Source organism: Petromyzon marinus, chromosome 31 (genome assembly GCF_048934315.1).
Source record: "Petromyzon marinus isolate PM22_M1 ecotype Great Lakes invasive population chromosome 31, UKy_Petmar_22M1.pri1.0, whole genome shotgun sequence".
In the NCBI taxonomy this organism is placed as follows: Eukaryota; Metazoa; Chordata; class Hyperoartia; order Petromyzontiformes; family Petromyzontidae; genus Petromyzon; species Petromyzon marinus.
This window is the reverse complement of record NC_133697.1, coordinates 9,232,530-9,259,052: the sequence shown is the minus strand read 5'-3', so window position 1 is coordinate 9,259,052 and position 26,523 is coordinate 9,232,530. Positions and strand designations below refer to the sequence as shown.

Here is a 26,523-nt window from a genome sequence, read left to right as displayed (position 1 = left end):
TAAAGTTGCGCATTTTGATGTGACGTCACATTTCTCAACCCCCCCTCCCCTCGTGACAAATGTCTGACCCCCCCCCTCTCCCCTAGGTGCCTGACGTCACTTATGGACGGCCCTTAGCACTTTTAAATCCGAGATTGACGAACTAAATTCTTTAGAACTGCTTTGTTGCGTTCAATTAGTTGTCCTTCCCCCCCCCCGCACCTTCGATTTGCACTGTTGGTGGCTTAGGGTGCAAAAGAAGTTCAACGTACACACACGTAACATTGTGCCGGAGAGGAGCTGCAGCATCAGCGAAAAATTATCATAATGCGGAGACACGCGTCGAGCACGAGCGTCATGCTAATCGAGGCGCGGCGCCGCGGGGGTTGTGCGAGTGGAGGAACCAGACCGGTCCTACCACTCCTGGCACGGCCAGCGCTGAAAACCAGACTTTGTAAGACCAAAGCAGTAAATTAACAAATAATTTAAAAGGCTGCACAAGCTCAACTCAAAAACGCATAAATCACGGGATTTAGTACCCGTTGCATAAATGTCACGTAAGGGGTCTTTTGTAAGAGGCAATTCTTTGCATTGCCAGTGTCGGGATGAGTGGAGTGGTTCGATTTCCCGGCCACGGCAAATTGAGATCTATAACATGTCCTGTGTGGTGGTGGGTGCCCTCATCCAGTGGTGGATTTGAAAAGGGTATTTATGTTTGTATTCATGTAATTAACCTGTTTTTTTTTTCATGGAGATATTATGGTATAAATGTTTGTGGGGCAATGATTTTTGCCTTTGTAAAGATTCACCAGCGTTGAACCGTCTGTAGAGGACAAGTTTACACAACTAAACACCGTGGCCCGGAGGCAAACTTCTGTTCTGAGAATGCAGTGGGTCTGGCAGCGTGCCCATGAATGTCTAGCCACTCATGATGCCTGCCATTTATCCATCCATTAGGGGTGTAATTATTCCACCCCCCTGCGATTTTCGTATCGTTTGTTGTTCTAACTTACTGACCAGCCCCTACTGGACATCTGTGAAAAAGAGCTTTAAAGCTAATCGGATCCCCCCCCCCCCCCTATACAGATTGTGATTGGGGGACGAGGAGGGCGGCCATGAAACAATTCCTCGAGATACACACCTAGACTTCATTAAAGAGAAAAATACACTTTGAAATTTCGGTCAGGTTAAATCGTTAAATGCACGCAGTGTCTAATCTCAGCCCAAACGTCTTTCCTGAAATAATTTTGTGCGCACCACATCCATCGCGTCGTATTTTGTTCTAAACCTGTTCCCAGGTTTACAGGGGTATAAAAAATTGTTATGGATAGGCATAGCTTACGCCAAAAATCTCTACTACTCGATGCCAGCCCGGTAAGCAGGGTTGTTCCTGCTTTCTATCGGATTCATCGTCATGCTTCAAGATAGGCAACTTACTCGGTTCACCAATGTTGATGGGGCTCGTATATTTATAAGCATTTAGCACAAGACTCCGATAAATATAGGAACTTCAAGAAGACCCTGCCGCATGAATGAAACCAATCAACTCTCGAAGCCGTCATTTTTGGTGGCCCAAATTATGAACACGTAGACTTTCTGGTGTGTGTAGTTGTACGCAGATTTGACCATATCTGTGCCAATTTAAAAACGACCCAGCTCTTCGAAAACGTCACTGGAATGTACTTATCACCCAGCCACGATAGGTTGGGAGGTAGCGCCGTGGTGACGCCACCACGGCGTTCGCCCAGTACGCTTTAAAAGAGACTCAAAGCTCTGTGGTCAATGATATGTTGGTCAGACGGGACGAATGACCAGCTGCATCAGGCTAAAAATAACGCAGAATAAATATTAAACTCACAAACACAACTGTCGGGAGTTGCAGAACACGCGTGCCAACAAGGACATTCCATTGTTTTGATGTTGAGGTTTTGGGTAAACCACTGGCGGAGCCAGTGGGGGGGGGGGGGGCGGGGGCACGTGCCCCCCCAATGATCCCATCGAAATCCCTAATTTCGATCGGATCATTGGGGCTTATTAGTAAACACATTCCTGCGGAGGGAGCTGGTAGGAACGTTGGGTTGCTCGGTCAATGGCCAGGGTCAACGGCGGCATGGTGTATTCCGCAAATATGCCCGACTGTGAGGGCGGGCACAAGCCGGCGTGAGTAGGTTACACGTTGAGTTTTATAAGGGCACCACGAGGTGACCAGCCCCTCCCCACCCAGCCCCACCCCTCCCACCCCCCACCCAGCCCCTCCCCACCCTCCCCTCCCCACCCAGCCCCTCCCTACCCTCCCCTCTCCACCCAGCCCCACCCCTCCCACGTGGACAGACATCCACGGACATACACAATTAATCCCCTGCCTCCTGTGAATTCATCCCGGTTGGGTTTCCAGTCCACTACGTTTTCTACCAGTATAAATCGGCATTTTGCGACCCCCACTGCCACTGTGCAGCATAGTATATGCCAGGGACTCTATGAGATGATAGGACAATAGTCCGAGTCCATAATTGGCAATAAGTAACGGCAAAGCAGTAATAAGTGACTCACAGAATTCTGCGCAGTTGCGTCTACAGTACACGACTTCCCTGAAGGCAAAAACCTTCAGCGAGCGCAATGCCGATCACACACGGTTCGAATTCGACCATCGACCAATGGCTGCGCCATCGCCGCACACGCATCAAATAAAAAGCAAGGGACAAATCCTTACTTAGTAACAACTCTTATCATTTTTCATTGCTGGAGGGGTTGCCCCCCCCCCCGACCTGAAAATCCTGGCTCCGCCATTGGGTAAAACTAGTTACTACTGGTCAAGACTAATTTGAGAATCTTTTGCAATTGAGCTGAAGTAACTAATTGGCACGTTTTTGTTTACGTGACAAACCTTACTAATAGAGTGCGTCGAGTGGTGGCAGGTTTAACGACACGTTAATATTTACGCGGTCTAACCTAAAAAAACCCTTTATTCCGGATAATATTGGTTGCAAAAGCCGACGTTTTGAACGACTTTAATAATCACTGCAATAGCGAGTAGATCGACAGCTCGCGCGTGGTGGGGTAAAGTGTGGGTTCTCCCACCTCTTTCAAATATAATTTACCAGCGTAGCAGTGGCGTGAGCGAGCAATTGCAAGGGCCTGCACATGTACCTGCTACTACACATGCAGAAAAAGTACGATCCCTTCTGTACAATATCACACATTGGGAGCCACGGAGCGTACAAACCGTTAGAGGTTTAAACTTTCCCATTTGTAGACGCTAGAGACGCAGTCTGGGAGCCAGGACACAGTGTTCCCTTGCCCGCGGAACACTCTGTTACAAGGCACGTGCCCTGCGTGTTACTGCGTTTCCCCCATCGCTCAGCGACAGCCTGGGATATGCAATTGTACACCGCGGGGACATTTAATAAAGGACAAGAGGAATTGCCGCGCGCATCGAAGACAGGGTCATTTCATGCTCGGTTAATTAAAGATTGATATACCGGAATTTTTATCTGGAGCTGTCCGGTGCAAAGCTCTGGAAAATAACGATGAGAACGATGCCGGTGGTGGATTTTTTTTTATTTGAGCCCTTGCCAATTATGGATTGAGTCCATGATGACGATAGTGACTATGCATATTGAGCCGATGATAACAATGAAAGATTATTGATCCAATGATAAGCACCCAGCTGATCTGATGGTATACAACTTCACTTGCAATTTAATTTGACACGTATCCTTGTCTATATATTCCTGCAATAACCAAACATCTGTCGAATGATTCGGTAACTTAATTGTGCTACAAACAGTTTTCAAGTAATTTGTATTCTCCATTTATCAAGTACAGCTTTTGTTTTTGCTGGTTTTCTATTCGCTTCATTTCTGTACATTATTTGAATGACTATTATTCTGGTCTCTTCAGGTCCCACCTTGGAAAACAAAATAATCTTCAACGAGAATGTCAACGGAGTCAACAATGAAAGTTGTTGAGCAGATGGTGTTAATGATGATGCCTACGATAGAACCAATTTTTATCCGGACCGAATTGGAAATCATGAATCCTATGATTGGAAGTTATGCTGCTCACCCCCAAATGATCTATAAATCTCAGCCGTGTAATCGTTAAATGTAAAAAAGCAATGGAACCAGTTCAAAGCTGCCTGACCAAATTACATGTACGATGACGTCACCATCAGGGTTGGGCTAGTAGTACCTTATTCATGTCAAAAACGAACCAGCCATAAATCCACTGCTGGATGAAGGCCTTCCCAAGCTGTCGCCAATCCTTAATCCTTCACGGTCCTCTGATGCCATAATTCACCCAACACCTGCACACGAGCCTACCTCATCGCTCTATCTCGACGGCGAATGAGCTGTTGGGCACGTTCACCCCCCCCCCCCCCCTTTGGATGTCATTCCGTTGTTATTTTTTCCCACCAGCCACTCTCTAACTTGTCCTGCTGAAAGCCACCTGGGTTCTCTCGAACAGAACCGATTACGTCACTGTTATGTAAACCTGGGTTTCGTTATAACGAACGCAATACACATTGCCTGGAGGAGACGGCATTTATTTTAGCAGTCGAAAGAATACATCGGATCTGCAAGTCTATTTTTGATAGAGCCGAGCCAAATAAGTGAAAACCGATACAATCGTCTATATACTTCTCTAGTTCTTTACAAGCTCGTTTGCCTCCCAGTTTTGGCCAGCTGACTAATTTATCCAGGTTTAAAGTTCTGAAGAGCATAACATTATGGAAAAAGGTTCGTTCATATTGGATCACCCTTTCTGTAGTTATCGTGCACCCCCTTACATATAGACGAATGAACGAACAGCCAGTTCATGTGTTTAACCTCAATTGGAAAGCATTACAAATAAAACGGTCATGTAATTTATGGTGAACTTCTTTCGCATCGTACGAAGCCAATCGTGATAATTGGAGGTGTGGGGGAAGGGCAAACGTAGAGAAGGATGGCTGCCATTCATGAATACCAAGTTGAATCCCTGGCCAGGGTACAGTCTCATAATCGTCATATTAGCCCCTCCACATCCAGCCCCCCCCACCCTCCCCTCTCCACCCAGCCCCACCCCTCCCATTTTATCCGAGTGTCCGGATACACGTGGACAGACATCCACAGACATACACAATTAATCCCCTACCTCCTGTGATAGTCCCGGTTGGGCTTCCAGTCCACTACGTTTCCTACCAGTAATGCCCCCTAGGAGCGCATTTGTTATATATCCAGGTGTCCGGATACACGTGGACAAACATCCACAGACACACAATTAACCCCCTGCCTCCTTTTCTTTGGTTCTTTCGGTAAAGTCACGTAGAATGAGATTAAAATAATCAAATAATAAAATAACACTAAAATTCTCACGACGTTTCGGCCACAACACAAGTGGCCTTCTTCAGGTGAATCAATCCCGGTTGGGCTTCCAGTCCACTACGTTTCCTACCAGTAGAACCGTTACCTTGTGCATGGAAGCCAAATATGGTTAACTATCATTTGAAAGACCGACCAGGTCGTCGTAGATACGGAGAACTTCCACTACCATCAAAAGCGATGAACATGTCCCCCCAGACTCGACACCTATTGTGAGCAAAGTGATTTACCTGAAAATTCAATCCCCATTCACTTTCGTTCGCAGTTGACCTTGGTCACAAAGAATCGGGAGGGCAGGCGAAAGGTGGGTGGGGTACGGTTGGGAAAGGCCCCTGGGGAGGCCGGTGATTCAGTGAGAGGCGGGGTTCGGTAAAAGCGACCCGTACCAGGACTCGGAGCAAGTGACTCATCACCGACTCGACCTCCTTCCCATCAAAGAGATCGTAACTGCAACAAACTGCACACTCGGGCTACAGTGCGCGACGCACTTAGTACTCGCGTAACCCTGTGCTCACACGCTGCGTTACGTACCGTATTTAATACACAGCGACACACGCATACACAGCGCGCACGTGTGACTGATTACAACTTAAAGTCACTGGGCAGACGCGGGCGTGTTGCTATATTTAGTACCGCAACAGATATCGATCACACTTAGAAACGATAGAATGACCACAGTTGGATCACGCACGCCACTTACCATCTCTCCAACTTGAGTATCGGGAAGAGGTCGATTCTCACGGCGCTGAGATGGGTTAAAAAAAAGCGAACGCCGGACACTGAATGGAACGCTGAGACGGCGGCTGCGAGACGACTGAGCACAAACACCGCCCCCTTCCACGGTTTGGCGGAGCCCTTTTTATGCGAATGACGTCCAAGCCGAATGGGTACCGCCCCAAACCAACACGGAGTGACGCAAGTGCGAGGCGGGCTGCATTGGAAGGGCGGGCGCAGCAGGTCGAGTCGCGGGGGCTCGTACTGGAGATTAAATTAAAAAAACTGGCGCAATCCGGTCGTCGCCGCGGTAATTGATATGGTAAAGGTGGCTCGCGCCGACGCAGGTAGAGCCTTTTTGCACTTGCGCGTCTGAAGTGTGCGCGCCTTTGTTGGGAGTCCATTGTCGATAACCGTTTCGTATTCGATACCGGCGCGAAAGCACCAACAATACTGCAACGGTGCAAGAAAATCGGCGCCATCTCGTTAAACGAACGCCGTTGCATTCAATTAACAATACGTAACCGAGGAATAACTGTTTAAATAAATTTAAAATCTGCGTACTCAATCTGGCATCTTGATAACACCGTAATCCTGTTTGATTTACATGTGTAAAGTCCAAGCTGTTTAACCACATATGGAGCTGGGTAAACTTAAACTGCTCAGGATGCTTTTTTGTACAAAACCACTTTATTCTTATGAAGAAAAACAGCTCAATCGTATAAATGCGTTTCCCTGGCTTTCTGCTGAGCTGTCCTGCAATTAAGTTATCCCAAGTTAAAATTGACTCGAAAACATAATTTCAAACATCCTCATGGGTACCCAGCACACAAACACGTATGTGGGCCAGGTGTATAAAACACCTATCGAGTGTTGTCCTTTCAAATGGTACCGCATTAAATGGCAAAACCACGGGGAAAATCGCTTTATGGTGGGGGGGGGGGGGCGTTTAACACAAATCACCACACCACTATCGACTTCACATTGTACACCGCAAGTCTCAAATTGTATAATTGCATCACCAATAACCAGGCATTATTTTGGGTAAAATGTTAAGCATGTTGTCAATTTCCAACTTCAGAGATTTGGTGTGAAGCTTAGTGGGTTAGTCAGATAAACCAGTTGCAAAAAAACCTCGAAACCAACTCGAGACAAAGGGTGAATATTCTTAAGGTGTTTTATGCAACTTGCCACACTTAAAAAACTAATCACCCATTTAATTCCATCATTTCACATCACCACCCCACACACCCCATAAAGGAAAAATGTTGCTTTGTACAGCCACTCACCACAACTGACACGATTAAAAAATTTAGAGTGTCAATACACTTGCAAGCAGAAGCACTGCCATTCACCAATCACCATTACAATGGGCCTTTCCAAACAGAGGTGCAGAATATGTGAAAGGGTCATTTAATTAACTTTACCAAAACAATTGTAAAAAAAGACTCATCTAAATGCGGTACTTTTGTGAAAAATAATTCATCCTGAAAATATTTGTATTCTGCCTGTAAATTAAGTCAAATTTCAATACAGTACTTTATATATATAAAAAAAGTCTAAAGACCGTTACAAAAAATAACTATAACAGATTTTACTCCTGCAACGGATAATTTCCTGAAGACTAGCCTTACCAGCTACAATATTTCTATTTCCACAATGCATTATTTTTCACAAACGCCTAGGTAAACTTAATTCTGTATGAAAAAAAAACCCCTGCAGAATCTTTGTGCCTGGATAAGGTGGTGCACACAACATTTTTTATAAAAAAACAGATAAGCCAAAAAAACTGAGATTCTCTCAAGGCCAAACTCATGCTGTGGGTCAGGCTTCAGATCAATCACTTAACGTTCAAATACCAATCTTACCTCATCTTTTCGCAAACAAAAATCACAAGACAAAAATCGCGCCAAGAGGGATTTTCCAAGCAGCTACCTAGAGACTGTGACCCTTATCCCAGGATCGTAACGCTGCAATCGACAACACCAACAGAAAACAGATACGTATTCTAGCTCGTCCGGTGGGCTAGCTCTGTGGGGGAGGTGGTGGTGGCATGGCAAACGACAGGCCCATGCCCATAGTGCCAATTATGCCCGGGTATTGTGTGGCTGGATCAGCCGGTGGCGGCGGAGGAGCAAACAGCAGCGCCGAGCCAGGCGGTGGTGGAGGTGGTGGGGGAGCGCCGGGCGGTAGTGGTGGCTGAGTTGGGGGTGGTGGCACTGGAGCTGGGGCCACGGTGGGCGGTGCCGGTGCAGCGGGAGGTGCGGGCGGGTTGGGTCCCGGTGGTGGCGGCGGTGGCAGGGCCGTGCTAGGAGTGGCCTGCTGCCACGGGGGCAGCGCCGTACCCGTGTTCGTCATGGCTATGGGAGTGGGGGAGGAGACATTCATAAATGACACTACATTTTCAACATTCATATAGTAAATTAGGACAGGAATCCCATGCTACAAGTTGCCACATTGTGTTGTTCCGCATATACACTGCTGATTAATTTGGGAACCTATTTCCTTTCAAGTTTAACGTAGAGGGCTCCCCCCTCCACTTGGTACATGCGTAGAAGTATTACATCGCAAAATAGCTGGACTTGACAACGTGGAGGCGTCGGACATGGCAAAAGTTGCTGGAGTCCCATGGTGAGGGGACCATTTAAATGAGGATCTTATACAGCTGGAAGGAGCTGAAGAAGAGGCCAATAAAGCGATGCCACCATGACCACAAATATAAACCGGCATTGACTGCTACAAAAAGCTGTACCAGCAGAAGACAAATGCTGTCCAGCTCTCCTCAGGCAGATTCTTTAAACATTCTGCAATCAAACCAGGTCCAGAGAAGAGCCCAAGAGAGCCAGCTTCCTCCAGTGAATATTCCTGTGGCTCCAACATCATTGTCAGATGAAGAGGCAGTTGATCCTACCACTAGCGGAGCCAGTGGGAGGGGTGGGGTGGCACGTGTCCCCCCAATGATCCGTTTGAAATCCCTAATTTCGATCGTATCATTGGGGTTTATTAGTAAGAAATCGGCATTTTGCGACCCCCACTGCCACTGTGTAGCATATTATTATTATGTGCCAGGGACTCTATGAGATGGTAGGACAAGTCCGGGTCCATAATTGGCAATAATAGAAAAGCAGTTTTAAGTGACTCTCAGAATTGTGCGCAGTTGCGTATACAGTACACGACTTCCCTGCACGCATATCTTCAGCGAGCGCAATGCCAATCGAATTCGACTCTCGATCGATGGCTGTGCCATCGCCGCACACGCGTCGAATAAAAAGCAAGGGACAAGCCCTTACTTACTAAAAACTCCTATCATTTTTCATTGCTGGAGGGGTTGCCACCCCGACCTGAAAATCCTGTCTCTGCCATTGGATCCTACCCCTTTGTCTGCATAGAAATTGTTTTTATTTTACTTGTATTTTTTATAAGCGATTTGTTTACCTTTCCTATACTTTGCACTCCTATCCTGTTTTTGTATTGTTTGTTGTTGTAACGTTCTGACCTGCCCCGACTGGACATCTGTGAAAAATAGCGTTTTGTTAATCGTATTCCTCCAGTCTCAGCTAATATTCCGATTCTGAACTCCACCCACTGCTCAACCCAAGAGGCCTCAATAAGCAAGCTCTTCAGCAATCTCTGGTAAGTTTTATTTAATGATTTGTATTTATATAGCGCCATTCATGCAATTGCATCTCAATGCTGAGAAACCACAGACAAGTTGGAAGGCAGCCAGGTGGCCAGCGTTAATAATTCCCCAAGTTCTGCCGCCCTCAATATACATTTTTTTTTATCCAAGTAACGAGTGTTTATATATTGGGAGAAAACAATAGCACGCAGAGAAAACCCACTCCTGTGAGAGGGCAACACTATCCCATACAAAAGGGACAGATGATATTAGTCTACATTTTGCTGTATCGACTTCTCCTGGCAAGCCCATGAGGAGTTTCGCAACATTTGTGGGATCCACCAACCTTTGCGTGCGCCACCACCGCCAAAATTGAAAACTACTTTCTTTAGAACTGCTTTTTGTGTTTAGTTTGTTGTCCTTCCCCGCAACTATGTACGGTGCGAAAGAAGTTCAACATACATAAATCATTGTTTGGGTCTTTCGGTAAAGTCACGTAGATAGGTTCAAATTAATACAAATAAAAAAACTACGACGTTTCGATCACAACACAAGCAAGCGTCATCAGGCGGAAAACAGAGGGGGAAAGCTGCTAACAACACTGTTTTAAAGGTTTAAAATGGGTGTAGCCCAAGGATCATAAACGAAGTGGGCAGGGCTAGTGATGTTAATGTGAGAAATTAGCATGTTACTTGAAGATCGGAGAGCGGCCTCCACAGCGAGCGCACTGAGGTGGCTATGTTAATGTGAGAGATTAGCATGTTAATGTAAAATCGCAGAGCCACCGCTGCGTCGAGGTCGGCGCGCGGAGGTAGCTGTGTTGGTGTGAGAAATGTAACCTGTTAATGTAAAATCGGAGAGCTGAAAATAACTAACATCGGAAGGTGGCAGGATGGGAACATCACAGCCAGTTAAGACTTAAACTAGTTGATAACGTCCTTACAATGATTGCTAAGTTTGTACCCATCTTCTCGGTTGAAATTGTCTGTCGGTATATATGGATAGCTTCATGAACAAATCTTTGTTGATAGCCGGTGGGCTTTACATCAACAGGTTAAATTTCTCACACCAACACAGCCACCTCCGCGCCGACCTCGACGCAGCAGCGGCTCTGCGATCTTACATTAACATGCTAATCTCTCACATTAACATAGCCACCTCAGCGTGCTCGCAGTGGAGGCCCCTCTCCGATCTTACATTCACATGCTAATTTCTAACTTGAGTTGAAGCTTTTGTGACTGCAGGAATTACTCTTTGGTTCTTTCGTTAAAGTCACGTAGAAAGAAAATAAATTAGAGTACAACGTTTCGATTGCAACACAAGCAACCGTCATCAGGTAGAACTAAATTGAGACAAAACACAGACAAGGAGACACAGACAGACACACAAGCAGAGACAACACAGACACACAGAGAGAGCCACACAACAGACACAGAGACCCAATGCCTCTGTGTCGAGGCCTTAAATAGACAGGGGGGGGCAGAGAGAGAGGTGGGTCTGCTGGGGCAGCTGCTGGAGCAGAGAAATTAGCATGCCAATGGATCCACCTCGAAGCCCCTATGATAGCCTGGTAAATTTTAGAGAGAAATAGGTTGAGAAAACAAAATTTAGCAAATCTTTTGGAAATGTAATGTAATGCAACACAGAGTCGGCTAACACACAGTTAACGCATAGCTTGGTTGATTATGATCTCCAAAGATTGCTAAATTAGAAGTCAAGTGTGAAATTTGATAAACAGAGACACAGAGAGATCTGTGGAAATCCACCGCGAAGCGGCCGGGGGAGAGAAAGAGCGTTTGGACCTATGAGAGCCTGGTAAATTTTAGAAAGAGAAATAGGCGATCCTAGTCAACCATGCTAATTTCACACATTAACATCACTAGCACCTCCCACTTCGTTTATGACCCTTGGGCTACACCCATTTTAAACCTTTAAAACAGTCTGCCTCAGCAGCTTTCCATCTCTTTTTTCCTATTGAATGACGATCGCTTGTGTTGTGATCAAAACATTGTATTTGGTTTATTTTATTTTGAATAATTTGAACCTATCTACGTGACTTTACCAAAAGACCCAAAGAATACCACTGTTATATTTGTAATGCGTCTCAATTGAGGTTGAACACATACATGCATTAGCTGTTCATTAATCCATCTGTCAGCGGGTGCACGATAACTACAGAAAAAATGATTCAATATGAATAAACCTCTTTTATAATGTTGTTTGATATTCAGTACTTTATTTAAACCTGGCTAAATTAGTCAGCTGGCCAAAACTGGAACACAAACTAGCTAGTAAAGAACTAGATGCATATATGGAATAACATTTTCCCTCGGCTACCCATGAGCTTCCATATTGTTAATACTTTAAAAGACAGGAATGTTGGAAAGAATTACAGAATTCACATCTGTGCAGTTTCATAATATTTTATATTGTGCTGCAAATTTTTTGTATTTTAGATGCAGAATTCTTTTTTACCTTAAATTTTTCATTAAAATATACTTTTGTACATTACTGTAATTGTATCAAGTAACAAAAATTAAGGCATGTTACATATTTTGCAACTTGCACCATCTTATGGTTTGAGGAGATAAAGCTCTTTTAAGATTCATCCCACACAACAGCACTCAACCCTAAGTAGCATTTAGATCACATGGTATCCGTACCAGGCTAGGTGCACTCACCGGCCGACTGCCAGGGCAGGCTGCCAGCTGACACGTTCGTGCTTGACTGAGGCATGGGTGGCGGCGGGGGCTGCTGCTGCCAGCTCATCATGTTGCCCCCCATGGGTGGAGGTGGTGGTGCCTGCACGGTGTTGTGGTGCATGGGGGGCCCCATGCCCATGAAGGGAGGCATGCCTGCACACGCACAAAGTGAAAGACCCTTTTAAGCACATGGCGCACAATTGTGTACAGACAATTGAGTCAGAACAGGCTATTAATGAATATATAAACAGGCAAGGTTCGTTAAATGTATTGGCGACTCATGTTCCAGATTAATGTTTAACGGCAATGGCGGAGCCAGGATTTTCAGGTCGGGGGGGGGGGCAACCCCTCCAGCAATGAAAAATGATAGGAGTTGTTAGTAAGCAAGGACTTGTCCCTTGCTTTTTATTCGACGTGTGCGGCGATGCCGCAGCCATCGATCGAGGGTCGAATTCGAACCGTGTGTGATCAGCATCGCGCTCGCTGAAGGTATGCCTTCAGGGAAGTCGTGTACTGTATACGCAACTGCGCACAATTCTGCGAGTCACTTATAACTGCTTTGCCGTTACTTATTGCAAATTATGGACTCGGACTATTGTCCTATCATCTCATAGAGTCACTGGCACATAATAATATAATACGCCGTGGGGGTCGAAAAATGTCGATTTATTACTAATAAACGTCACCACAGCGCTGCTACAATCGAACACCTAAATGTAATTTTAATGTTTTTTCAGGAGCGATACTTGCAAAACATTTCGGTACAGACTAAATATATATTCAAGAGATCTATGTTTTTATTCAATTGAACCTTCCTTTACAAGTCAATAAGGCTTGCCTGGAATGCTACAATGCACACAATGCCCAACTGACAGAAGCACCAACACAAACAAGCGCAGTGGGGACCAGCCATATTTCCTCACCCATAGGCGGCATGGGCACAGGGGGCGGCAGCCTCTGCTGCTGCGAGTGCTGCATCCACATGGGTGGAGGCCCGCCTCCGCCGTGCCCTCCATGGTGCATGTGGTGCCCGTGGCCACCCATGCCTCCCCCACCGCCCTGGTGGTGATGCTGCTGGTGCTGCTGCTGGTGCTGCTGGTGCTGTTGGTGCTGCTGGTGCTGCTGGTGCTGTTGGTGCTGCTGGTGCTGTTGGTGCTGCTGCATGTGACCGCCGGCAGCAGTAGCGGCACCGCCTCCGAAGCCATGCTGCGGGCGAGAGGGTCCTGCCTGGATGGCCAGCATGGGCTTGTTGTCAGAGGGTGCCGAGCTCATCCACGAAGAGCGCCCACCACTTCCACCACCCTGGAACACAAAACATAACCAGGTCAGTGATGTAGATTTATTCACCTCATTCTTCACTATACAACCAAATCATCTAAAGTGCACCCCATCTCATCAGATCTTGTAATTTTATAGAGGATGACTTTGGAAATACCAGGTATTGTAGGGTATGGACTGCAAGGTAGCCTGGAAATGGTCGTACAGCAATTATTGAATTTAATCTGTATAGAGCTTTAATATTAATGCCTCATATGCATGGGATTTTATCCAGGTACTCGAGTTTAATCCTTCAGAAAAAAATACTGTTAATGGTGTTGGCTAAACAACTCAATTCCAGAACCCTCCTGAAAAAGGTCTCTCCTTGGTAAATAAAGGGCATTAAGTCTTCATTAAAATTCTATTCTCCAACACTATTTTTCTTATCTTCCAATGCTCTCTTTTTCGTCTTATGCCAAAGGTTCTCAACCTTTTTCGTATACTGATCTAAACAATTTTTTATTTTACCAGACAAGGCCCACACAGAGCTATAAAGCTCCTTTTCAGAAGCGACCTGGCCACAAATGATAGCTAAACGAAGTGGCTTATCATCGTGTGGAAATTTATAGCAACTAAATATACTAAATGCATGTTGATACTAAATGTTGAGTGGAAAACTGGAGGACCCGGAGAAAAATCCACACGACCACAGGGAGAGGAGACATGCAAACTCCAAATATGCAGGAATCAATGTCGGGATCAAACCCACGACCTCCGGTATAACAGGCAAGGTAGTTAACATCTCACCACTGTGAACTGTCCCCCCCCACCCTCGGTAACTATGGCCAAAATACACAGATACATCACTTGTCGACACCTCTCGTCAACGTAACTTACGCAGGGCATTTTTTTCATGTTATTTGTGTAGACTCTGTAACCCGACGCTAATGTTCCTTGGGCACATTAAAAATCCTGCATGTTATACATACTGCAGCTGCATCCCCCCTGAAAGGCTGTTGTGCCCCCCAAACCCATGGAGTTGTCCTAAGCTGTTCCTGTCCATCTCCACTTTAAACGCTCGTCTGGTTTGGTCTCTGTTCATACACCCTCTACCTCACATGCATTTAAATGGTACTTACATGTCCACCGCCAGAGCGAGCAGGTGTTTCCTCCCCGAGCTCGGCCATGAGGGAGAGATATTCCTCATCCATGCGTGCTCGCTCCTGGTTGCCCTGGGGAGGACCCATGCCCATGCCCCCACCACCGCCACCACCGGTGCCACCGCCGGTACCAGCAGCAGCATTCTCCCTGACGCCGGAGGACAATGCACAGCAATCAGGGAATCACGCCGACATCTTTCATGAGCAAAACATTTCAAGGTTGCAAATCACAAAAACAGGCCATATCATGTAGATACATATCTAGGCTGCGGGTTGTCCAACGAGAAGCTCTGTTGGTGATAAATTACTTTATCAGCCAGTTTATTTTCAGTAAGGCCCATTAAGCTATCAACTAATTTTCAATGACCAGGCCAAAACGACCAATCATGTTGTTCTATCAGAGCTCATAACGATGCTACTGCACTGACAAGTGAAAATGTATGGGAGTAGCATTGAGGTTAACATCCTTAGTGGTATAATTATTTTTTTGCCCATAACTCCCCCTCAAACTCATGTTGGATAGCCCAGGACATGCAGCCTAGGTATCTACCACAGTAGCGTTTTGTATTTATCTTTCTTAAAATCTGCACAAAACCTGGCTGGTGTTGTTACATTTTAAAACACAAACAGGAAGGCTTTTTTGTAGCAACTGACAACCACCCACACAATAGTCACCCTGAGGAAACAAGATGTGTGTGCATCGCAACACATAAAACTTACCTGCTGATTCGACAGTCCGAAGCAATGTGACCGGCTCCCCCACAGCGATTACAGATCGTCATATTGGTGACACTACGAGTCTCAGGCGGTGCCTGCCATGGTCGGAGCACCCTAGAGTAAAAAAAACACGATCACAGCTTAATGTAGAAAAAAAAAACCTCGTCTCTAACATTCAAAAAAAATTCCAAACAACTTTCCCAAAGCACAGCCAAGCTTCTCTAGGTATTGCAAAGGCCTGCACAGGAGAGTGAGGAAGGTTTGATAGTGTTAAGTGTTTATAGTTACGACTCCCACCTGCTCGTCTCGTCGTCTCTAAGCGTGCCGTTGAGACGGGCCAGCTCTCGCAGCTGCATGCGCCTCAGCTCGTTCTGCCCCTCCGGCACCTCGATGCCCTGCTTCAGAATGTTCTTGATCTGCAGACACACACATAGGTTTATGAAACCCTTGGCAGAATGGTTTTATTTCAAAATGCCTTTTTTCAAAAGGGCACCACTGGTTAGGAACAAAAAACATCTGCAAATGTGATTCTGGAGGTTACAAATTGAGACCTGTTGCTGACAAACAATATAAATATAATTACAATGAATGTGGCCACTTGTAGACAATCACAAGCAGTTACTTTTACAAACAGCATGGTCTTGTTTTTGAATGCCACGCCCAGTTTACAAAACACATTTTAGCAGTCGTACGGCACCAATTTTCCATGTTTTCTTATAGAGATAAATCTATGCCTCATTTTTTTAAATCACAGAATGCATATCTAACCCCAATCTAAAAACAAGTACTATGTCAAAATGATGTAACTTTTACAGCACTGTTTAATATAACTGAAAAAAACGAACAAATATGCATTACCATTCATGCCCTGCATGACTCCATTAAGTCAACTAGATAAAAAAATCTACTAACTTTGTTGCCATTGCTTCATTCTCTGGTATGCATTTTCTCATCTGTGCTGCCTGCCATTTACAACCAGTAGCCAAATGGAAAAATAACGTCATACGTTTTTGTATTAATCATAAATAGCAACTATCCACACAATTCATTGTGCACATTTCAAACAATTAAATAAATTTACGATTATATGCCCGAGTCTCACAATAGAGGAAAGGGGGAGCTCTGACCTGATCAACAGCCTTGCGCACGTTGTCCTGAGTGCTCGCCGTGACCAGAGCATGCAGGGGCTCATCCTCGCCTGGTAGGGGCTGCCCCGGCTTGTGGCCGATCTTGCCCTCCTTCACAGAACCTTTGCCCCTTATCATGATCTTGGCATTGCATTCCTTCTCTATCTTCTTAAGAGTGTTGCCCCTGTGAAAGAGCACTGTAAATTAGTGGCGGTGGCAACGCATCCCCATTGAAAAGCAGCCCAATTGCCACAATTCGAATACAAAGTAAGATACTCTATACACAGCCTAAACATGATACTTGTGGTAGCATACATAAAACTTCATACACAATATTTGTGAACATGTCAAATGGCTCAAAGCAAGAGTGCGATCATTTTATGAAGTGGAAACTACCTTTCTTTGAACAATTAATCATCTCAATGTCTTATTTACCTGTGAAATCTAAAACCCCAAATTGAATTTACAAAAATTGGAGGGCAAGAGGAAGGCAAGACACTAGATTCATATTGAAAAACCTACCTTGGGCCAATGATGAGGCCAATGAAATTGATGTCGGGGTGTTCATCTTGCGGAATCATAATTCGCTCGCTTATCTTCTGCGCAGGTGGCCTGTAATCAGTTCACTCACTTTAAAAATGCTACCCTCTGGAAAATAATTATTGTAACGACAGCATCAAAAACACAAATAACTAAAAAGACAGTACAGCAGATTTACAATCACAAGCCTTTAACCCTCAACAGGATATGGTGGCTCGTTAATGAACAATCAGAAGTCCTGCAATAAATGCAGTTGCTGTAAGTCCTATGCCATGGAGCGAATACTCTTTAGCATGCCTCCTCTCCAACCGTATACAAATTATTAAGTTTAATTACCTGAAAAACGTGCACAAGACGTCACTCAAATGCTGTGATTATATTTCAAATGTATAGAGGTGCGAGTAGGACAACACACTTGTAGTCAGCAGGTGGCTTGTAGTCCGGATTGAGCCTGTACATTTCCTGGATGAGCACGTGCCGGTCGTCCTCAATCTTCTTGCGTGTGCGGTACTCACGAGTGTTCAGCCGCTTCCCCTCGTTGTTGTAAATGGGCTCCGGGGATGGTGACCTGTGCCAAGCCAAGTGCACGCACGCAAGCGCACACACACACATGCACGGAAGCAGACAGAAAATGGGTGACCCGTACCATAGCACGTGGCCAACAGTTCCTGCACTGGCATCTGCACATCAATGTTGCTGCTGTTGTAATTCTGGTGCTTCAATTGCCATGTCTGTGGTATTTAAAGCCAACTGTTGCTCCTAAATTAACTTAACTCACTAAGTTAAATTACATAATCAATTTAAGTTAGGAGTAAATTATTCAATTAATATGTACATCATTAGACCTCCTTTGCCAGTACCAAAATGTAATAATAGGGTTTTTCCCCTTTTTTCTGGCAACAAAACTGAAACCTTTTTATGAGGATTCATGTCTGTGCGTGGACCAATCAGTTTCAAGGACAATGCATATATTATCATAGTATGTTTTTTTCATTATGAGACCTCCTTTGCCAGAAACAAGATATAGGAATAGGTTTTACCCTTTTAACTGGCACAAAAACTGACACCTTTATTCAAGGCATCATGTTTGCAATAACCACAACACAAGCAGTCAAAATGCAAACAAAAAAGACAACTCTGATAATATGCACTGTCCTTGAATTTGATTGGTCCACACCCGAGACAGCTTTTCTTAGAGCCTAGTCTCCATTGGTGTTGGACCAGAAGACGCCAAAAGGCGTACAACTCAAAAACAGCGCACTATCAGAGTCTTGAGGGCTCGGGGTGAGCATTTACATTGAGACCTCCTTTGCCAGAAACAAGATATAGGAATAGGTTTTACCCTTTTAACTGGCACAAAAACTGACACCTTTATTCAAGGCATCATGTTTGCAATAACCACAACACAAGCAGTCAAAATGCAAAAAAAGACAACTCTGATAATAATATGCACTGTCCTCAAGGAGCCCTCAAATACTCTGATAGTGCGCTGTTTTTGAGTTGTACGCCTTTTGGCGTCTTCTGGTCCAACACCAATGGAGACTAGGCTCTAAGAAAAGCTGTCTCGGGTGTGGACCAATCAAATTCAAGGACAGTGCATATTATTATTATCAGAGTTGTCTTTTTTGTTTGCATTTTGACTGCTTGTGTTGTGGTTATTGCAAACATGATGCCTTGAATAAAGGTGTCAGTTTTTGTGCCAGTTAAAAGGGTAAAACCTATTCCAGTATGTTTTTGTTTGCATTTTGACTGCAGGTATTGTGGTTAATGCAGACATGAATCCTCGTAAGGTTTCAGTTTTGTTGCCAGAAAAAAGGGGAAAAAACCATATTATTATATGTACAGACCTGCAATTTCTTTTTCACACCACTGGTGGCAGAAAGGCCTCCATTAGGAACTCAAGAGCCCCTCGAAGAGGGTATTTTTGGGCGACTCTTTCATGCTGGCCACGTCTCGAAAGTGGGAGTATCTAAGCTTTACCTCCCCAAACACTACCTGCCAATTGACTGGAGTGTAAGGGCTAGGTTAAGAATTTATGCTACTAGCTTACGCCCATTGTTGCAACTGCCTGCCAAGACATTGAATGAAAACAGCAACCTCTTGATCTAGTAAAGTAATTTCACTTGGGGCTTCAGAGAAAACTAAATCTAGTAAAAAAAATGTATATTATTTTTTACGTAAATTACAATGTTATTATTCTAATGGGGTGAAATTACACTAATGCGAACTATTGCAGACACCATGCAAAAACGTGTCGACCAAATAAAAGCTTAAAAACAACGAACAAGTTACTGCACTGCTTACATTCGCTGCATGGACATGCTATTTATCTAGCATTAACATAATCTATGTGAATTTACTTTTAGGCAACGGTTCCACTAGGCATTTGGAAATGGAAACTAAACCATTGTCAATCATCTACACAAAAGCTAGCATAGCCTAACATAGAAGCAACGAGAGATGAATAACACCAAACTGGGGGAATGTCAGACGCGGTGCCTATTGGAACCGTCATTTTCAAATATGCAACGCAAGATGGGATTAAGGCGGTCGTTAAGTTGTTCTGTTCCTTCCTCTCAGCTTGCAGATTCGCTGGGTCGGGTCACGGATGAAGGGCAATGCGTTGGGCTAAAAAGACCTGTTGACCTGTAAGGGCTTTGTTAAGCATATTAGCATCAGGAGACGCCACTCGACGGCCCTCAGCTGAAAACACCTAACGCACAGGCCTGCCCTTCGGTTCAGCACAGGTATTATCATTGTTACATAATTTGCTTATACCAAAAAAAATTAAACTATGATCTTTTTTAAACTCATTCACAGCTCTTTATAATTTTGCCTTGTCAAGTTGCACTGTAATGAGAGCAATGGTATACTGTTGTCAATTCAGGCAATTATGAAGGTTTGTGCGATCGCTCAACACATCAGTTCACAGCGGCTGCTGAAACTACAGAAGCCGATATCGAGCAGCGGTATTGCTGGAACCTGCTTTCATTCCGTTAGAAATTGTTAGTGGGAAAAAAATATCAAAATTTAAAGGGGAAAAATCTGCCATGTTCCTGCTGCCTATGGGAAGAGATTGTTAGAAATTAGAATATGAACATTTTTGGTTAGAATCAACTATTGCGCATTTTCTTTTTTATGCTATTTATAAACGTGTTGTCATTCCAAATGACAAATCTCTGGAGTCGTCTCTGCAGGCCTGAAAACTCACCCCAAACCCCACGTGTTATGGGTCAATTTGCATTGCGTTAGGTTACAAATTAGAAATACAGAACACATTTCCGCTGCTGGCTAATGCACAAAAAGCAGTCTAACATTTTAATAATATATATGAGCATACGGAGATTGTCATAACTACACAAGCATTAAAATGTATCTTCATAGCAAAGTTCAATCCTCGCTGCATTAACTACTAAACACACGTCTAAAATATGCATTTAACCATAATTCATTAAACATTTAATAAACTCCCATACGTTGTGGCCATCCCTGTATTTCATTTTTAACAAAGTTTGCACAAATGCTCAATATGGTTCATATAACATTCCCCCAGGGACGAGCAATTTAAGTATGCTCAGGATTAATTGTGGCATTAAGTGTGGACAAAAAATGCAAACTTAACAGCAGGTAGCCATTTCAATTCATATTTGCAAGATTTGTTGAGTGCCCAAGTGTATGGGAACCATCCAACTCTATTTCAGTCACAGGGGGGAGTTAGACTAAACCCTTTCATTTCAGACGTGATTATACTGTTTAAAAAGCACACAATTCAACTTGAGCAGAAAGGGTTCAAAAGCAGCTGAACCATTTTAATATTTGCCAATTTACTCAACGCATCAACTACACTCGCTTATTTTCAAATGTGACCAAGATGCAGATTTTCTTCTGCACCAAGCCAACATCAAGAGACCAATTGCAGCAGCATATATTAATATAGTGCTTACTCATCTGAACGTAATTTTTTCACTGCTGCCAATAAGCGGGCAAAAGAATTACAGAGACAGCCATGCTCATTAAGCTTACTTAGCTTTCAGGCTTGAAAATCACAGATATTTCAAGCCAACAACAGCCATGTTACTTCACCACCGAAGACAATTAACGGATGAAAAAAATGGGTTACTGTAGAGCAGTGCTACAGTCGCCAACCTCTCTTCAGGATTGGGAGGGATACCAAGGTCTCCTGTGCGCAGCTTACGGTTCATGTCCTCAATCTGCAGTTGCACTGAAATGTGTTAAGTTTGGGGAAGGACGGGAGGAAATCAAGGGTTAAGTGTCAAGCAACATAAACAACACACAACGCCAAACGCAAACAGCAATAATCATGATAAAAAAAGAACACACCAGCAGCAATTTTCAAAACAATGCAACCCAATCATCTGTCTGCCACAGGAAAAGTTCATTAAAACACTCACCAGCATCACGTACTTAAATAATAATCAATGAAAACACGTTTTTAACTAAAATTGTTAACTTAGTGAAAAACGATGCATTGTAACACATTATTAACAAGACATTCAATAAAATTTGCATTTCTGTAATCACTTATTTAAAACGAAACAAAATATACAGTACAGTATCTGCAATCCCAAAAAATACACGTCACTGAAATTGTGTGAAATGGTTGAAATGTGTTATACAGGCATTCGTTAAAAACAACATCCAAATGCATCATGAGATTGTGTTCTGTCATGAGAGGTATGACATCTATGGGGCAGAAAAGAGACCAGTATTCACCAAATGCAACACAAAACCTGTAGTGAGACTAATTTCTTCACATGGCCAACAAAAGCAAATTAGCCAGCACACTCACTGAATAAGGCTTATCAAACGTTAACTCGCTTTCACCGGCCATGCAGAGAAACTGGTTAAGACTAAACAGTGTTCCACTTGACGTTGTAACTGATGAATGAAAAACGTGGTCTGGGTCCTTTCCCTGTTAAGAGTGTGGGGGAATGCGACGTGCTTTGGGACACATTACCTATATAGGCTCTCTCCTGGTCCTTGTTGAGGCCGGGTGGTAGCACCGTGGGCATGCCCGGCACGGCGATCTTCTCCGTCATCTCCGTATCCCAGCGACTCCGTTTCGCTTTCTTTCTGTCCTTCGCCGCCTCGCTGGAGTCGGCTGCTTTCTCAAGAACTTTGGACGAATAAAGCAGCGTAAACGTGGCATTTTTTAGTATGTTTAAGAGAAGCGATGCCCCTCCAACTAAACCACTTGTATAATGCATGAACATTAAACGAAAAAAATTAAAGGTCTGTGTTGGCAGTTGCGCTTTGAATAGGGAGGTAATTTGCACGATACGCAAGACTATGATATATTTTGTTATAAGGTGGTGTTAATGTTTAATGCGATTAGAATATTCTAGTGTGTGCTTAAACCCGCAAGCTTGAAAGCAGCCGTTTCTACATGGATGAAAACAACCATAGGTTGATTGGTTAAAAAATGTCGCAAAAACGTATAATAAATTCTTCCTGTGCTTGCTTGAAGCGAAGTATCGTTTACAACGTTGAGAAAAACGTGACCTAATTTCGCACGGTATTAACTTGGGTTTCCCTGCATGTAGAAAAATGCTTCTTTGTGGTGCAAAGGAGATGCTCTGTCACGTCAATATTCTCTTCAGAAAATGGCATTGGATAGTGTTTATGAGCGTGTTGCTCTAATACGCTCGCCGAAATTATTTTGTTTTACAAGAGAACATATATACTGACAGTAAACACGCAGCTTATTGTTAATCAAGGCTCGCTTATTTCAGAAACTGTAGTGTTTAAATAACTATTGTACTATAAATTGGTTCTTTCGGTAAATACACAAAGGGAAACAATAAAATAATAAAAATATAAAATACAATTCTCATGACGTTTCGACTGCAACACAAGCAATCATCATCAGGTGTGAAAACCACACCTGATGATGCAACACACCTGATGATGATTGCTTGTGTTGCAGTCAAAACGTCGTGAGAATTTTATTGTTTTATATTTTTATTATTTTATTGTTTCCCTTCTACGCGAATTTACCGAAAGAATCAAGAATATGAATCCCTGCAGTCACGAAGCTTTAAATCAAAACTATTGTACTGTTTTTCGACACAATACAGTAGTACAGTATGTGTATTGTAAAGGCAGCGTGTATTCCTCTTTCAAGACTATTATTACAAACACAATAATCTGGAGTTCCATGCAACATCGTCCGAATGCAAGTGTAAGTCAAGTGTTCACGTGAAAAGCTTAAAGTTACGATGGGAGGTGTTAGCGTGGAATGTGCACAAAACAAATTAACACGTAGGCTTTCGCGACCAATATTATTCATAATAAAGGTTTTTGGGTTAGATCGCGTTTATTTATAAATGTGTCGTAACCCTCCACCACCCGACACGGCCAATCAGCAAAAAAAGTGTCACGTTGACAAAAGACAAATAATTCACTACTGTGGATTAACTCTTCAACACACCGGTGGGCTGAAGTAGTGAATTATTTGTCTTTTGTCAACGTGACACTTTTTTTGCTGATTGGCCGTGTCGGGTGGTGGAGGGTTACGACACATTTATAAATAAACGCGATCTAACCCAAAAACCTTTATTATGAAAACAAATTAAGATATAGGATAAAGTGGACATCAGTCCAGTAATTGACGTGCACACAAGCCTTTTACAATACTGGAATTACGGTGCACGATAGCTCCAAATGTAACTAAACACAGGGAGATTCATTTGTTCATAGATATATCGTAATGAGCGATGGCTACACGAACTAGGGACTTATTAACGATGAACGACGAGTCTATTGAGAACGGTTTGTTAGACACGTCGAGGTTCTGGAATTGAAATGTTTTCTCCGTGATCTCTATTACTTTAGACGGGGTGGTTATCAAATGTTATCACCCTGTCCAATAATAACGAACGCGTAGCATATTTTTATTTATTATTTTATTGTTTCCCTTCTACGTGTCTTTACCGAAAGAACCAAGGATACGGATCCCCGCAGTCACGAAAGCTTTAAATCAAAATTTAGCGTAACATTGCGGTATTAAGCGCAACAATTCGGCAATACACAACATGCGCGTGGTCTTGCCGGACGTACTTTACAGATACTTTAACTTTGTGGGCAATCATTGGAATAATCGTTAAGGATTTCAATGCAGATGGAAATAGTTTGACCACAGGAAAAATTGGGAAATGCTCAAAGGAATTGCCCACCACATCCTGTGCTGATCCACGTGGTTATGTAGCAGTTTCGTGTCAACCATTCACGTATGCCACGAGATAATGTAATCGAAATGTCTATTTCGTTGTCGCCAACTTGCGCGAGTTATCGTGCACAAGGCCGTACACATTTCCGAAAGCATTGCTTTCAACGCGCATTACAAAAGGCGGACTTTGAAACGCGTCGCTCAAAAGCTCGTATTCAACGAGCGACGCTCAAAAGATACAGATTACACGTCACATAATAAAACCATTGCCGTTAAACGATAACAAAAAAACTAACCTCCCTCGACGAAACCTTTAAAGCCGAGCCCCGCTACGTGAAGCGACCACCACAGCAAACCGCTCACACCACCACCACCACCCCCCAAAAAAACAACCCCAACCACGCGTGCGTTTAAGCAAACATAACGCGAGCGTGAGGTAAAACAAAAAAAAACACATGTTGATACAATGTAACGAGATCGTGAGGTGAACGTCTAAGCGGTGCACGCGTGTGTGGTGTGTGCGGCGGCGGGGAGGTGGAGGTGTTCGAAGCCGGTCGCCATTTCGCTGCAACTCACTCGCCAGCGGCTGCACGGGCGGCGGCGGCGGAGGCGGCAGCGGCGGCAACGGCGGCTGCTGCTGCTGCTGTTGTAGTTGTTGTTGTAGCTGCTGCGGTGTCGTCGTCGTCGGCGCCGCCGCCGCCAAGGCCGCATCCTCCTCCAGCGGCCTCTTCCCCGTCAGCAGGGGGTTCACGCGTCCCAGCGGCGTGGCATTCGCTCCCGTGGCCATTGCGACGGTCCGTAGAAGGGTGTGTGTGTGTATGTGGGGGGGTTGTTTTTGTGCGTGTGTGTTAATAAATACGATAACGCCTTAAAGGGAACGGTTTCTTTAAAGAACCTTTACCAAACACCACCAAACCCCCTTCTCTCTCTCTCAGCTCTTCTCCCTCAGCGGCCTCACCGGGGACAAAATGGCCACCGTCACCCCCACCCCCGCACCGCCCCCCCGCCATAAGAAAAGGCGCGAACCGAAGGCGAGCGCGTGCGCGTTGCCGTGACGTCACCGCGAGCGTTAATTCGGCGGCCATGTTGGGTGAGTTCTAGATTTGAAGCTTTCGTGACTGCAAGGATCCATACATACTCTTTGGTTCTATTCGGTAAAGTCACGTAGGTAAAAAAAAACTCTCTTTCGTTTCGCGTGGCCCTCACCCAACATACTCTTTGGTTCTATTCGGTAAAGTCACGTAGGTAAAAAAATAAAACAACAAAAATCACGACGTTTCAGCCACAACATAAGTAGCCTTCAGGTGAAGGAACAGAACTGTCGGGACGACAGAGCTTCAATGAACGCTGCTAAGATTCGTAGCGTCTTTTAAGCTGGGTGAGAGAAATGAGGCACCTTGACAAAGGGGTTTACATATCAAACAGGAGAATTTAGCATTGAAATAGCTGAGTGATTAGCTTGTGACTGGTCACAGAAATAGCTATGTTAAAGTCAAAGCCTACATATCCACAGAGGCACCTAGTACATATCAAACAGGAGAATTTAGCATTGAAATAGCTGAGGGATTAGCTTGTGACTGGTCACAGAAGTAGCTATGTTAAAGTCAAAGCCTACACATCCACAGAGGCACCTAGTACATATCAAACAGGAGTATTTAGCATTGAAATAACTGAGGGATTAGCTTGTGACTGGTCACAGAAATAGATGTTAAAGTCAAAGCCTACACATCCACAGAGGCACCTCGTACATGGACGCCAAAGGGGCTGCACTACCCAACTATCATACATTAAACCGATGTGAAAAAACTAAGTCTAAATTACATCAATATAATAAATGCACTCAATATATTCTTCTGAGCTATTAACAGCAGTGTATACCGAATATAATATAATGTACTCAATATATAATATGTAATATATAATAATGTACTAATGTACTCAATATATTCTTCAATAAGCTGAGCTATTAACAGCAACTGGGTATACACTGCTGTTAATAGCTCAGCTTATTGAAGAATATATTGAGTACATTTATTATATTGATGTAATTTAGACTTAGTTTTTTCACATCGGTTTACTGTATGATAGTTGGGTAGTGCAGCCCCTTTGGCGTCCATATATGAGGTGCCTCTGTGGATGTGTAGGCTTGGACTTTA

General features: G+C 44.0%; 2 protein-coding genes across 4 annotated transcripts in view; both read right to left on the bottom strand.

Annotated features, from left to right (window-relative positions):
• Positions 1-6,572, bottom strand: part of LOC116947781 (uncharacterized) — a 29,707-nt gene extending 23,135 nt beyond the window's left edge. Inside the window, exon 1 of the mRNA XM_076071061.1 lies at positions 6,043-6,572. Within this exon, the coding sequence (XP_075927176.1) occupies positions 6,043-6,045 (3 nt within the window). The 5' untranslated portion in view covers positions 6,046-6,572. The remainder of the gene's footprint in view (positions 1-6,042) is intronic.
• A 643-nt stretch (positions 6,573-7,215) lies between these two features.
• On the bottom strand, positions 7,216-25,349 carry SF1 (splicing factor 1). 3 transcript variants are annotated; one of them, XM_032963923.2, is made up of 12 exons: positions 24,944-25,349; positions 22,157-22,315; positions 21,325-21,400; positions 17,594-17,746; positions 17,161-17,250; positions 16,639-16,822; positions 15,809-15,927; positions 15,515-15,625; positions 14,774-14,942; positions 13,301-13,679; positions 12,357-12,530; positions 7,216-8,416 (listed from the first exon to the last, which is right to left on the bottom strand). In XM_032963923.2, the coding sequence occupies exons 1-12, from the start codon at positions 25,152-25,154 to the stop codon at positions 8,082-8,084; spliced, it is 2,160 nt and encodes a 719-aa protein (XP_032819814.1). In that variant the 5' UTR covers positions 25,155-25,349; the 3' UTR covers positions 7,216-8,081. The 3 variants fall into 3 exon arrangements, with proteins under 3 accessions (XP_032819814.1, XP_075927174.1, XP_032819815.1); XM_076071059.1 differs by lacking the exon at positions 24,944-25,349 and adding an exon at positions 24,664-24,682; XM_032963924.2 differs by having other exon boundaries at positions 8,323-8,416; positions 12,339-12,530.
• Positions 25,350-26,523: the final 1,174 nt, after the last annotated feature.

Bases quoted from the DNA above. Each gene is read 5' to 3' on its own strand.
- SF1 (XM_032963923.2), bottom strand. From the start codon at position 25,154: ATGGCCACGGGAGCGAATGCCACGCCGCTGGGACGCGTGAACCCCCTG. The intron at 22,316-24,943 runs GTGAGTTGCAGC...ATTCGTCCAAAG, and splicing joins GCCCGTGCAGCCGCTGGCGA to TTCTTGAGAAAGCAGCCGAC. The intron at 15,626-15,808 runs GTGGGAGTCGTA...TTTTTACTCTAG, and splicing joins AGAGACGACGAGACGAGCAG to GGTGCTCCGACCATGGCAGG.